Below are 12,659 nucleotides of genomic sequence, written 5' to 3' on the forward strand. Positions count from 1 at the left end.
GTGAAGCCAGCATGAGAAATACAATTTGCATTGCTCTAAGCCTGTGATTTGGGCTCAGAAGTGCCTGCCTAATTGAGGTGCTGATAACGATTTCCAGTGAGGTTACTTTCTGGCATCAATATTTTACTAACGTGGTGATGAGACCTGCCTCATGTTGGAACCACAAGGCTGCCTGGCCACTAAATTACCCCACCGTCGAGCGGGGTTGGCGGAGGGGGGCGTTTACTTTTAGCATCATTCCAGTCCGGAGAATCGGGGGGCAGTTTCCTCAGGTAGTCCTTCAGGAGCATCTCATACCGGGGGATCCGCTGGACGGGTTCCAGCATGTGATGCTGCAAAGTCAAGTTCCCACAGATCTTCTGTTTCTGTGATGAGACAGGTTTTAAAAGAAAGATTTAAAAATTAGGTTAGCCAGTTTAAAAACTCAGTGTAACACAGAACTTCAATTAAGGACAGCATTTCCCTACAAAGTGCGGTCTGTGCATCAGCTGCATCAGATACACCTAGGGTGCTATCAAAAATGGAAATTCTGAACCCCTTTCCAACCTATGAGACCACAATCTCGGAGGCACATGCATTTTAAAACACCCCCGATTCTTCCTTTAAAGTTTGAAGACCACAAACTAGTGTAAGAACAGAAAGGAAAATCAAGCAAAATTTTAAGCAAGAAAATTCCGAATCAATGGCAACCACCTCAATGATTCACTCCCAGGGCTTGAGAGGTCACATTATTAAATCGTACTCCAGAGATTTTCAAAAGAAGTATCTATTTAATGAGGTTCCCTAAGTGCTACTGTATTAAATGACTTTGGACTCAGCAGGAACTATTTCATAATAAGGCTACCAGAAATGTCATTTCCTGTGAACTTAAAAAAAGACTCCATGTACAAGAATGGTAAGATCTGAGCATCTTATTATCTGTCAAAAATGTTTAATTTTTCATTAGTTCACAGCATTCTTTCCCATTAGAAACCAAACTCTGCAAACAGATCTCCTTTTCTTAGGGTGAAACTGGAGTCTCTGCTCTCAATAAGCTGTTAACATGGGAAGAAGGGGAAAAGATTACTTGAAAAATACGCTGTGTTCTTGTTCATATTAAACAAAGCAAGAACTTTCTTAAATCATTTATTGATGACTATGATCAGTGCATTGCAAGGTAATAAAAAAGTTATATTAAGACTAAGACATGATTTTGGTGGTAGAGTGTGTGCTTAGCATGCAGGAGATCCTGGGTTCACTCCCCAGTACCCCATTAAAATAAACAAATAAGCCTAACTACCCTCCCAATAAATAAATAAATACGTAATACATTAAACAAATTTTTTAAAAGAAGTAATAATTTTTTAAAATGACATGATTTTGCATTCAAAGCAAACAAGAAATGAAAGGCCTCATAGAGAATGGAATACTTAACATGAACTAAAATGAGGGCAGGCCTTGGTGGGAAGGGAAATGAGGAAGACCAAGGGCAAGCGCAGGAAGAGGGACCTCAGAGAGCAGCTCCAAGGCAGCTTATGGAAACCCTTAAGCTCTTTAAAAAGCGTTTAGATGAAAGATGTTCAGTAAAAGGGAGCAACTGAGTCCTGCTGGGAAATGATACACTTGCAGGGAAGCAGGGGTGAGGAAGAAGAGGTGCCACGGGCAGCAACGTCAAGCTTGGCTTAGATGTACTCCATCTCATGCAGGGGAGTGGCAGCAGTAGGTGTGAGATCCACTAAGGTTCACCTACTGCAGTGTGGCTTTGGGAAGATGTGGGGAAACCAGTTCGGGGCTTATTATTGTAGATCCGAAGAAGAGTAAAAAGAGCCTGAAATTAGCATGAAGCTGAGGGCTGACAGCTTTTCTTAATAAAGGACAAGATATTAATATTATAAGTTTAGTTATCTCATTTGATTTTCTCCTATATATATATATATAGGTTTATATATAGGTTTATATATATATATATGGTTTTTTTTTCAGGAAAATATTGCTGATTCCAAAATTTTTACATGAAGAAACCAGCTGAGAAAGCTAGGAGAGTTCTCTAAGGTCAAATGACTGTAAGTGGCAGACCAGCAGCCTAAACTAGGCTAGTTACGTCTCAGCTTGCCACTCCTTTCACAATCCCACCATTGTCTTGTAATGTGGAGAAGACGTGGCAGAGATAGAACTTTAATATTGGATAAAACAACAGTAATGCCCACCACCACCACCACGTAGGGAGCACTTACCATGCAATGAGCTCCATGCTAAGCTCCTTTAACATACTATCTAACAGTCAAATGAGCACATACAGCGAATGAGGAAAAGTGACAAACTGAAAATAAAGCCAAGTTATCAAACTCTGATGAATAAGAGAATATTGGTGTTGTGTAATAAATTCAGTCACAGAACCACAAGCTAGTCTCTGCAAAGCGTGAAAGGTCAGGTGGAAAAAAATGTTTGGGAGCTAAAGATAGGTATGCAACACGTTGACTTTGTATTGACAACAAATGTTCACACAGAATTGTGCAGACAGCACTCAGCAGTTTGTAACCGGAGTTCAGGGGTAGAGAAAGAGACTAGATGTAATGACCCTATAAGCATCCATCTGACATGGATGGTTAAAGGCTTGGGGAACTATGACATCATTAAGGGTTTGAAGAGAAAGAATTCAGTGAAGGACAAACCTTGTATTCTGCCCACAATCCAGTATTAGCAAAAGGGGCTTGTGAACCAATCAAAGCAGGAGCCAGGGTTCAGAAAGGTAGCTGTGCACTTAATTATGGGAGAAAAGAGATGTTTCGGAAGAAAAAAAGGAATGAAGGGGAAGAGGCAGGACTTTCGGCTGTGGCTGAGTGGGGACACTGGCAAAATCTGTCTTATAAAAAGCAACTATAAAGCTGGATACAACTGATTAAAAAAAAAAAACCAACAACAACCATTTCAGCACTGCAGAAATTGACCAAAGGCACATAACAACCTGAGAGTCTTTATGTTTTAGAAACTGCTGAACTTTGGGTGAGAACAGTGAGCCTCTGTGGCATTCTGGCCCGGAGCTGCACCTGCTGCTCCCCCAGCCCAGTCACCGTGAAGGCTGTGCCAGGTGGGACAGGCTGTGAGGACCGGAGCGTCTCTGCTGAAGCTGAAAACGGCTCATCTGACTTGGAGAGCTGAACAGCTCACGTGCCCAGCAGCCCTGGACGTGGGAGTGATGATCTCTGAGATGAGCGGGCGGAGGACCGATGACTTTATTAACAGCTTGAAGCTGTGGTCGCGGTCGGACACTGATCTTCTTGGCCGAGGCCGTGTGAATAATCAGCAGAGACAGAAGAGAACCCAAGCGAGCACAGTCTCTGACCACAGCAAGGTTATGGAGATGAAGGCAGGAGATATAAACGGGCCCCGTGGACTTGAAAATAGCCTGATCTTTAAATAAACATGCTCCCCTCCACTGACAGAGCCACCAGCAGAGGAGAGACACTTACAGAGTCTAGGTGGTCAAGCACCTCTGTTCAGTTACTGTTTGATCTTCAACCTACTCAGATATAGGGGCCAGGATCACATATAAAAAGAATATTCAACAAAAAACTGAGTAGAGACATAAGTGGCTGCACATCAGAGGAGAGAGTTCACAGATTTAATCTAAGCAAGTTAATAAACAAACAAAAGTAATCATAGCTACTCTCAGTGGGGAAAATCCGAATCCAGAGTTGTTACAAAAGGTTATCTAAAATGTACAATACTCAGCAAAGAAATGAGACATTCAAATAAACAGCAATGTGTTAACCTATGTTTGGATGTAGCAAAGACTTAAATACAGCTAATATAAATATGCTCAAAGAAATAAAGATAATCATATTTGAAGAATATGAAAAGTATAACAAAGTATATAAAGATAGCAATTTCTAAGGAGGAAACAGATATTTTAAAGAAACAACAATTGAAAAATTCCTAAACTGATTAAGGACAAAAACAAACAAAAAATCCTAAACATCCAAGAAGCTCAACCAAACTGTTGAAAGCCAAAAAAAAGACAAAACTTTGAAAGCAGCAAGAGAAGATTCATTACATACAGGGGACTATCAATGCAACTCCTGGCTAACTTCTCATCTGACTCAATGGAGGACAGAAAGCAGTAAAACAGCTGAAAGAAAAAGAACGATTAGCCAAGAATTCTGTATCTAGCAACACTATCATTCAACAGTGAAGAAAAAATAAAGATCCTGCCAGATAAACAGAGGCCAAGAAAATCCATACCTACCCAACCTGACTCACAAGAAACACATCACTTTCATGCTGAAAGCAATTTACTCCAGAAGAGGTACATACATGGGTAAGTAAATGCACTTGTAGACACATTTTTAACACCCTCCCTTAACTTCTTTAAAAGAAATTGTACAGGACAACGATCACATCGCTGTATTAATGGGTTTAAAACACATATAAAGGTAACACCTGGTATTAATGGACTGGAGCATGAAGGAAGCAACAGGTCTAATGGAGCAAAATGTCTGCATTTGATCAGAATTAAGGCTAGTATTAATCTAAAGCAGACTGTGATAAATTAAGATGCATATCACAATCCCTCAAGAAATCAATAGGAACATGACTCAAAAAATAGTTTTTTTTTAATTTATTTTGTCTAACTGTTTTATTTTTATTTTACTTTTTTTTGTTTGTTTTTTTGGGGGGATGGAGGGGGGAGAGGGGATAATTATGTTTTATTGATTTATTTAATGGAGGTACTGGGGATTGAACCCAGGACCTCGTAAATGCTAAGCATGCGCTCTACCACTGAGCTATATCCTCCCTTCCCCCCAAAATAGTTTTAAAATTAGTGAAATTAAAATGGTCAATAACAAAATTTATGTAATACAAAAAAACCAGTCAAGGAGCAACAGAATCCTCACCCAAATAATCTTATGTAATCTAAACAATCTCTTTCCAATATTTAAACTTAGCAAAGAATAGGTTCATAACAATTTTACTAGAGAATCAAATAGAAATTACTATGATATTATTAAAGTGTTTCATCCAGGCCTGATGAAATTAAAAATAATCAGGACACATATAAAGTGACCAACATGCTCCCCCCTCAAATGAAATAAAATAAAACAAATATAGTTGACCCTTGAACAACACATGATTGAACTGTGCAGGATCATTTATACACAGATTTTTTTTTAAATAAAATATATACTACAGTACATCGTCCCCAGTTGGTTAAATTCACGGATGCAAAACCATGGATATGGAGGGCTGACTGTAAAACTATACTGGGATTTCCAAATGTGTGTGTGTGTGGGGGGGTGTCAGTGCCTCTAACCCCCATGTTGTTCAAGGGCCAACTGTAATTACGTTTCCAAAATGTTAGGATTTACAGCATTCACTCCTCATATTCATTCCAACATCTCAGGCCCTGAAAGCAAGCAAGAGAGGCCCACAGTTGAATGGGAACTCACTTTGTAAATTTATGTGGGTCCTGAGAAAGCCAGGCTGTCCTGGCCTCCTTTGAACGGAGAATTTACTGTGCAGTATATGGCATGCGTTCAATAAATATTTTAACTTTGCAGACATGATTTATGCATAATTCAGAGCAGAATGGAATTTGGCTAGGTGTCTCAGATCTCTTAATCTAAAAATTTTAGATCTAGAAAACCTTATGATTTGTACAGAAAAAGTAATTTATAGCCTTGAACAAAAGAGTCCTATTACCTGAATGTCTTCAACTACTGATTTGAACTGGGGAATACGCTCCGTCATGTTTTTAACCAGTTCCATCGCATGATCAAACCCCTTCACATATTCTCCGTACATCTTAAGGAATGGCGCCAATTTCTGGAGAATGTCACCAATTCTAGGGGTAGTTTCCCTGCATAAAACACAGAAACAAGTCCTTCAGATTTCTTACAGAATGAGTGAATTAACAGGACTCCCAACGAAGTAATCACTTTCTATATATACCCTACGCTTCATCAAATCTAATTTGCTCATAAGATTGGTAGAGAATGAAAAAGCACTTTTTACAAGGGAGTTTAGAAATGACACAGTAAAGAAAAATTGATGCTACGGAATTCTTGAAGCCCCAGATTATCCCTGACATCTTGTCTAATCAAAAGATAGTTTGGAAAGCAAAGACGAAATGTACTACAACTTCTATCAGTGGTTTGAATATAAGCATTTTGCACAACTGTTTGTTTTTAGCTCTGGTAGCATCACTAACACAGAATCTCGTGTGAGTAACAGGCAGTCTAGTAGGGCTGCCTTAGGCGCATCGTTTGCTCTGACTCCTCTTACCATTCTTGCATTCTTTTCTCCAGCTCCGGCAGGAGGAATTTACTGTGGAAGGCATTTATTGATGAAATATTAGAAAAGATTTTATTCACCATCTCTGCTGGAAATGAGCCTCGGTTTGCTTCTTCCAATAGTTTGCAATAAAATACCTGAATAAGAGAATAAAGCTAACATTACTTCAAATTTATGGGGTAACCATCTAGCACTGTGCCAGGCACGCTGTGGGTTCTTAGCAGCTCTATGTTGAGTAAATTGAAAAGCTCATTCTTCAAGAAATCACTTTTGAAGTGGAGGAATGAGTATATATATGCTTTGATTGGGAAGAACAAGGAATTAGAATTGGGGCACTTGGACTCTTAGCGTAAGCAATGCCTCTGTCTGCGGAATGTTAACCTTTCCTGTTCCAGAGGGTTTCCAACTGAGGTTAACAGGATTTACCCTTCCTGTCCATAGACTGAGTTAAGAGATGTGGAAAACTATACACATACACACACACACACAACAACAACTGTGATGCTTTTCTGTCCTCTTTAGACTCTGAATGACTTCTATGGCATTGCTGTTACATGTCGCCTTTTACTGTAATTTGTTGGCAGAAGCCTCATTTTCCCTATTAAACCCTCCTTGGGGAGGAAGAACCTTGTGATTAGTTTTCACAGCAGAAAAGGTGCTTAAGAACTGTCTGGTCAATGTATGAACAACAGAAGATTTCAGTTCTCAGATGTTTTCTTGCTTTTTGGTAAATAATAATGCATGCTAACTTAAAACACAGACATGAGAATAAAAACATCTTGTACATCACAGGTGTCTTTTTTTTTTTTTTGCTGTCTTAGCTGCACTCCAGTAGGGCGGCCATCACCCCTCCACTGCTATTCTGTTCAATGTAAGCAGAAGGAGGTCTGTTTTTCACAAAGTCCAGATGGTTGTTTATTTTCTGAATTCACCTCCCCTGCATCTTCTTGGGAGGCAAAAAGAATAAAAAATTACATCCTTAGAGACTCCAATAGGATAGTTTACTAATTCAGGCTCTGAATTCTAAAACAGCAGCAGCAGTAACTGACAAGATGATATGGCTTAAAAAAAAAAAAAAACGCAGTTGGTAAGAGGAGAAAATGTTATCTCCACCACAGGAATGCCTAGAAGTTTCAGCTGTGTAATCATGAGAAGAGAAATGGTTTCCAAGGCACGGAGCAACATGAATTGATGGGTTCAGGGTGAAATTCTTTGGAAAGTGAGTATCTGAGTCAAGAACTCATTATCTCAGGGAAACACAAGCCTTGATCCGGCCCCGTAAGGCTCACCTAACAGGGATGTAAGTTTGTTCCAGGAACTGATGACAGGGAGGCACGCCCAGGATGGCCTGCCCTCATGAAGTTCCAGTTTTCTGACTGCAACAGTGGGACGAGTCTTATGACAACTAACCCCCGAACATGGCAACTTTCTCTTTTAGTAAGAGGAGTCTGTGTTAGATTTATAGATTGTCTTCTACTCACTGAAACAGAACGTGTTGAAACACGTTCAACAGTTAACGATGCATTTTAAAACCTTCTTCGCAAATGTATATTTGAGATGGTGTCAGGGCTCCACCTTGATGAAAGTACAAAGTGTGATAAAGCAGATTCACAGATTCGACAAATATTTACACCAGGCACTGGATCTAACGTTTCAGACAAGGCTGAACAAAGTGAACTCTCAAAATCCCTTCTGGCCCTATGACTGCAGCAATTCAGAACACTCACAAGGGCTGAACAGCAAGCGAAACAAGAATCAGTGATGCATTCATGTCGGCATCAGAATCACCAACGTCCCATTTAGATCATGATAGTAACACAGCCCTCAGGATCACAGTAAGTGTTCAAGAAACAGACTACTTAGTGTTCAGGGTTGAAAGACACAGATAAAGGCATTTTGTGACTCATACAGAGAGGCCTTCAGTCTGGTCTTTCTGAATTATAAACCTTCAATACCTAATGAACCTTTGTACCTAATGAATTCACTGACGGAGCTGAAAATGTCAGAGATTACCTTGGGGGAGCAGCTTTACTGGCCAAAAGTGGCCAGGTCATTTTTGTAAGTTACTAAAACATTCTAAATTAAAATGATGCATAATGCCAAGAAATAAAACAATTTTGAATGGGAAAATATTACCTGATCTAAGAGGTCAAGGCGGCTGACGTAAGCTCTTTCTGTAAGCAAAAGTTCATTGGCTATTTTGTGAAGTTTTTGCTCATCAGTCTCCTAAAAACAGAACAGGTATTTGCATATTAGGAAATAAAGCTTGGACAGCATTTCTCAAGTAATAAGCCTTATCAAATGGTTTCATCAAAACAGTTTCCTTAAGCTTCTGAGGTACCCAGTTCCTTTTAGTCATCAAGGAACACTCAACTGGAAAAGAACAAAATTACAAATGAGCGATCGGCCAAATTCAACCTGCAACAACTCTTTCAGGTTGTAACATCTTTGATCTCTGCAGCAATTAACACTATCATCCACCTTCCTTGAAACATTTTGTACTTTTTTTTACTTCCAGATACTAATACTTTCCACATTTTTCCTTTACCTCTCTCAGGCTACTCTTTAGACATGATTCCATCACTCTGTCAAAGATCTTATTTAATTATTAGCTCTATGCCCAGAACTTTCTGCCTTAAAAAAATTTTTATCATGAAAGATTTCAATCATATATAAAAGTAGAGAAAGTAGTCAAACGAACCCCTACGTGTCCATCGACGACATGTAACAACTCATTGTTAACCTTGTTTTCATCTATGCCCTCACCCACCTCCCTCTACTCATATTATTTTAAATTAAATCCACACTTTGTTATTTCCTCAGTTTATATATACTTAACCCTTAAATGTAATTGTATAACCTTGTTAGTGCCACAAGGCTAGGAACATTTTCTCCTTGTCAACGGCTGGATCTCTTGTGTCTACCACGGTGCTCCAATAAAACATTGGCTCTCAATAAAATATCGCTGACGGACTAACCGAGCAGTAGTCTCACATGCTTCACTATTGCTGGGCGTTTATTATCACTTTGATATGCTGTCAACCTAAGATTAAATTCATCTTTTCTGTAAAATCTCTGCCTTACCACCACCCCCGAACCTTACCATCCTGGCAATGGTTCGTTCCATCCCTTTCCAGTTAGCTGACTTGAATTACTTTAGCTTAGTTCCCTACCACAAAATCCAGTCAGCCACCCACTCCTGCTCATGACATGACATCTTCAGCATCCTTCCTTCAAGTTCTCATCATCACTACCCTGTCTTGCTCACATCTTATCTCAAGCCCAGGTCAATCAACAGCTGCCCAATAATTTGATTCCATTATTTTTTGGCTCTAACTTACCTTGAATACCACTATATGGGGAATCTTTCTAAAACTCTGCTCTGCCCAGCTCATCCTAGTTCCCACAGGAAAAAAAAAAAGGTCTTCAATAGTCCTCCTCTCACTGACAAGATGAAATCCAGACACTGTATACCATTCAGGGTTGTTCAAACCTCATCTCTATGTATTTCCTCGAATGTCTCACTGCATCTTTACATGAACCCTTCCCTTAAAACACACTGGGTACCTACCTTTATCTAAACATATCCCTGACCATCCCCAGCCCTTCCTTCTTTCTTTTCTCTCTGCCAGGCACATGCTCTTGCTGGTACCTCTCTGTAAGACTTACTTTCCTTTTGATGGCCTGCTAAATTTCCATTCCTTGTCAATGTTTAATTTCTGTAAATGCAACATGTTAAACTAGGTATACAATGCTATTAAGCTGTATAAATGCCTCCTTGTGTAAAATATGTATGACCACTACTTTATACTTCATATGCAATGTCTGTTCTAATGTGGAAAGGCACCATGTGGCTTCTTACAGTATCACTGAAATGAGGTATTTATGTGAGAAGTGTTTAGGTAAAGTAACATAACCCTGTTTAAATAATTTGTGGGCTCAGAAATAGTGAAATAAGAACTATGTAGTAATCAAATTCCACAATTAGTCAAGGTTTTGGTTTAACTTATTAAACTTAAAGTACTCGTATTGGTGCTTGCCTGCCTGGCATCATTTACTCCCATCTCTCAATGGTACTCAGACTTGGTTAGCATGTCTACCCTACTATGTAGCCTCTCCTTTGCAAAAACTGACCTTATCCATAGGTCAAAAGGGGGGTCCTGAATAGTGTAACAATTAAGAGCACACAGCAGTTGGTTCGGGAGCCCATGAGAAATGAGAGCTGAAGGAGCATGCACTGGCAGCTCTGGAAAAGGAGGCCTCCTACTCTTAAGGAAGAACTATGGAAAAAGTGATCTCTTTGTGATTCCATTTAATTAGGGTCCATGCAGGTTTGAATGCTATGAGCAGCCATCTCATAAGTACAGAGATAAAGCCAATAAACTTCCTTATAGTTTAAGTGAGGTTAAATAATATCGGTATTATCTGTAGCATCCTGACTAAATAGGAAACTTAAATACTAAGAAACATATGCAGTATATTCCATGAAATTGAGAAACTTTCAAGTAATTTTTAGACAATTACTATTTATGGAGAAGTACTTAAAATCTAAAAATGTGACTTTCAAAGCTATAATAAAGTATAAGTAGATACGTAAGAAATCTGCCAACATTTCAAAAAAAGTGATCTGCTGTTCCACGTGCTCAGAGGAAATACCGACCTGCACTAACTACAAGTCACGTGCTTTGGTTTTTTAAGCCAGATTTATCGAGACGTAACTTACAAATAGTAAAATTCACCTTTCTGGTGAATACTTCTAGGAGTTTGGACAAATGCTTATAATCACGTCACCACCACCACAATCAGGACTCACAACATTTCATCGAAACTTTTCTTATGTCTTTGCAGCCACGCCCACTCCTCTCCCACCACCAGCTCCTAGTAATCTCTGATCTGGCCTGTTCCCGAATGTCATGTGAATGCAATCACATAGTATGTGCCTTTTGAGTCTTGCTTGTTTCATTATCAAAATGCATCTGAGATACATCCTTGTTGTTATCAGTATCAGCAGTTTGCTCCTTTCAAGTCCTTCATTTTATTCTAAAAGTGGTGATATACATCTTGGGTTTTTTTCTTTTTTTTTTTTTTTTGGTGGTGGGAGGTAATTAGGTTTACCTGTTTTTTTAAATGGAGGTACTGGGGATTGAACCCAGGACCCTGTGCATGCTAGGCAGGCACTCTACCACTGAGCTATACCCTCCCCCTACATCTTGTTAACCCACTATATTCTTTTGTCTGTCCTAATTCTAGTTCTTACAAATATCTTTAAAGGAAAAAACAACCCAGCAGAATTTGTGCCGTGATAAAATAATACGTCTTTTATCAGTCAGAGAATTCATTAACCAGCAGGTCATACTGCCCATTGCTGTGCAATGAAGTCACCCCTGAGATCTTCCACATCCTACCGGATCTTGAATAGGAAGCTTATAGAAAACAATCTTTTGCTGATGGCAAATCATACTTTAGCTGAACACGGCAACTGTGAGTATCTTGGTCATATTTTGCAAAATCTGAAGGGACGCCAGCAGTTATTAGTAAAAGTTATGTTCCTTCTACACAGATGGTCTTCTGATATTTGGTCCCTGAACTTGCCAAAGCCAACACAAAGCTAAGCGAAACTAGACTTCTGATAGGTGGTTTAATCCCTCACATAAAAGGCTTGTGACCAGTTACCAGGGACTTTGTGGTGGAAGTGAGGAAATCGCAGACTCATGGGGCCTTTCTTCAGGTTAATCACAACAATAATAGTATCTCCGTAATAAGAACAGCTAACACTTACTCACTCATCGCTCGCTGTGTGCCAGGCTGCTGTAAGTATTCCACACAGGCTGGTCCTTACAACAACTCTATAAAATAGAGCCAGTATGACTCCTATTCAACTGCAGCGCACATACAAACAAAACAAAGTTCCAAGACTCAAAGAGGCCTGAGAACCTGCCCAAGTCTGCACAGTTAGAAAGCCACTGAATTAGAGTCTAAGCGTGTAGGAGAGGATGCGACTTTAGGCAACTTTTCAGCAAATAGTTGGCTGTCACTCTAACCCCTCTGCAACAAAAAAAGTCGACTGTACTGCCCCAATTCCCAGGCCGTGGGGGCACCAGGAGTGCTGTCCGGCTCAGCGGACCCCAGACGCCCACCCAAGCCCTTTGAGCACCAGGCATGGGCTCTAAGGTGCCTTCAGAAGAGGTGTGTGTGTTGGGGGGGGGGGTATAGCTCAAAGTGCTAGAGCACATGCTTAGCATGCATGAGTTCCTGGGTTCAATCCCCAGTACCTCCTTCAAAAACAAACAAATAAATAAACCTAATTACTTCCCTTCCCCCCAAGAAAAGTTTAAAAGAAAGAAAAAAAGAAGAGATAGAGGGTAGGTGACTGGGCCAGGGAGGATTCC

The 12,659-nt window shown here is 39.8% G+C and overlaps 1 protein-coding gene across 8 annotated transcripts in view; it reads right to left on the reverse strand.

The window, feature by feature from the left end:
• FGD4 (FYVE, RhoGEF and PH domain containing 4) overlaps positions 1-12,659 on the reverse strand; it is a 184,224-nt gene that overhangs the window by 40,477 nt on the left and 131,088 nt on the right. For all 8 annotated transcript variants that reach the window (XM_072954501.1, XM_072954500.1, XM_015235748.3 and 5 more), the window contains 4 exons: positions 8,407-8,496; positions 6,262-6,407; positions 5,680-5,836; positions 227-365 (listed from right to left, as the gene is read on the reverse strand). In XM_072954501.1, coding sequence (XP_072810602.1) covers positions 227-365; positions 5,680-5,836; positions 6,262-6,407; positions 8,407-8,496 — 532 coding nt within the window. The remainder of the gene's footprint in view (positions 1-226; positions 366-5,679; positions 5,837-6,261; positions 6,408-8,406; positions 8,497-12,659) is intronic.

This window comes from Vicugna pacos, chromosome 34 (assembly GCF_048564905.1).
Source record: "Vicugna pacos chromosome 34, VicPac4, whole genome shotgun sequence".
Lineage (NCBI taxonomy): Eukaryota > Metazoa > Chordata > Mammalia > Artiodactyla > Camelidae > Vicugna > Vicugna pacos.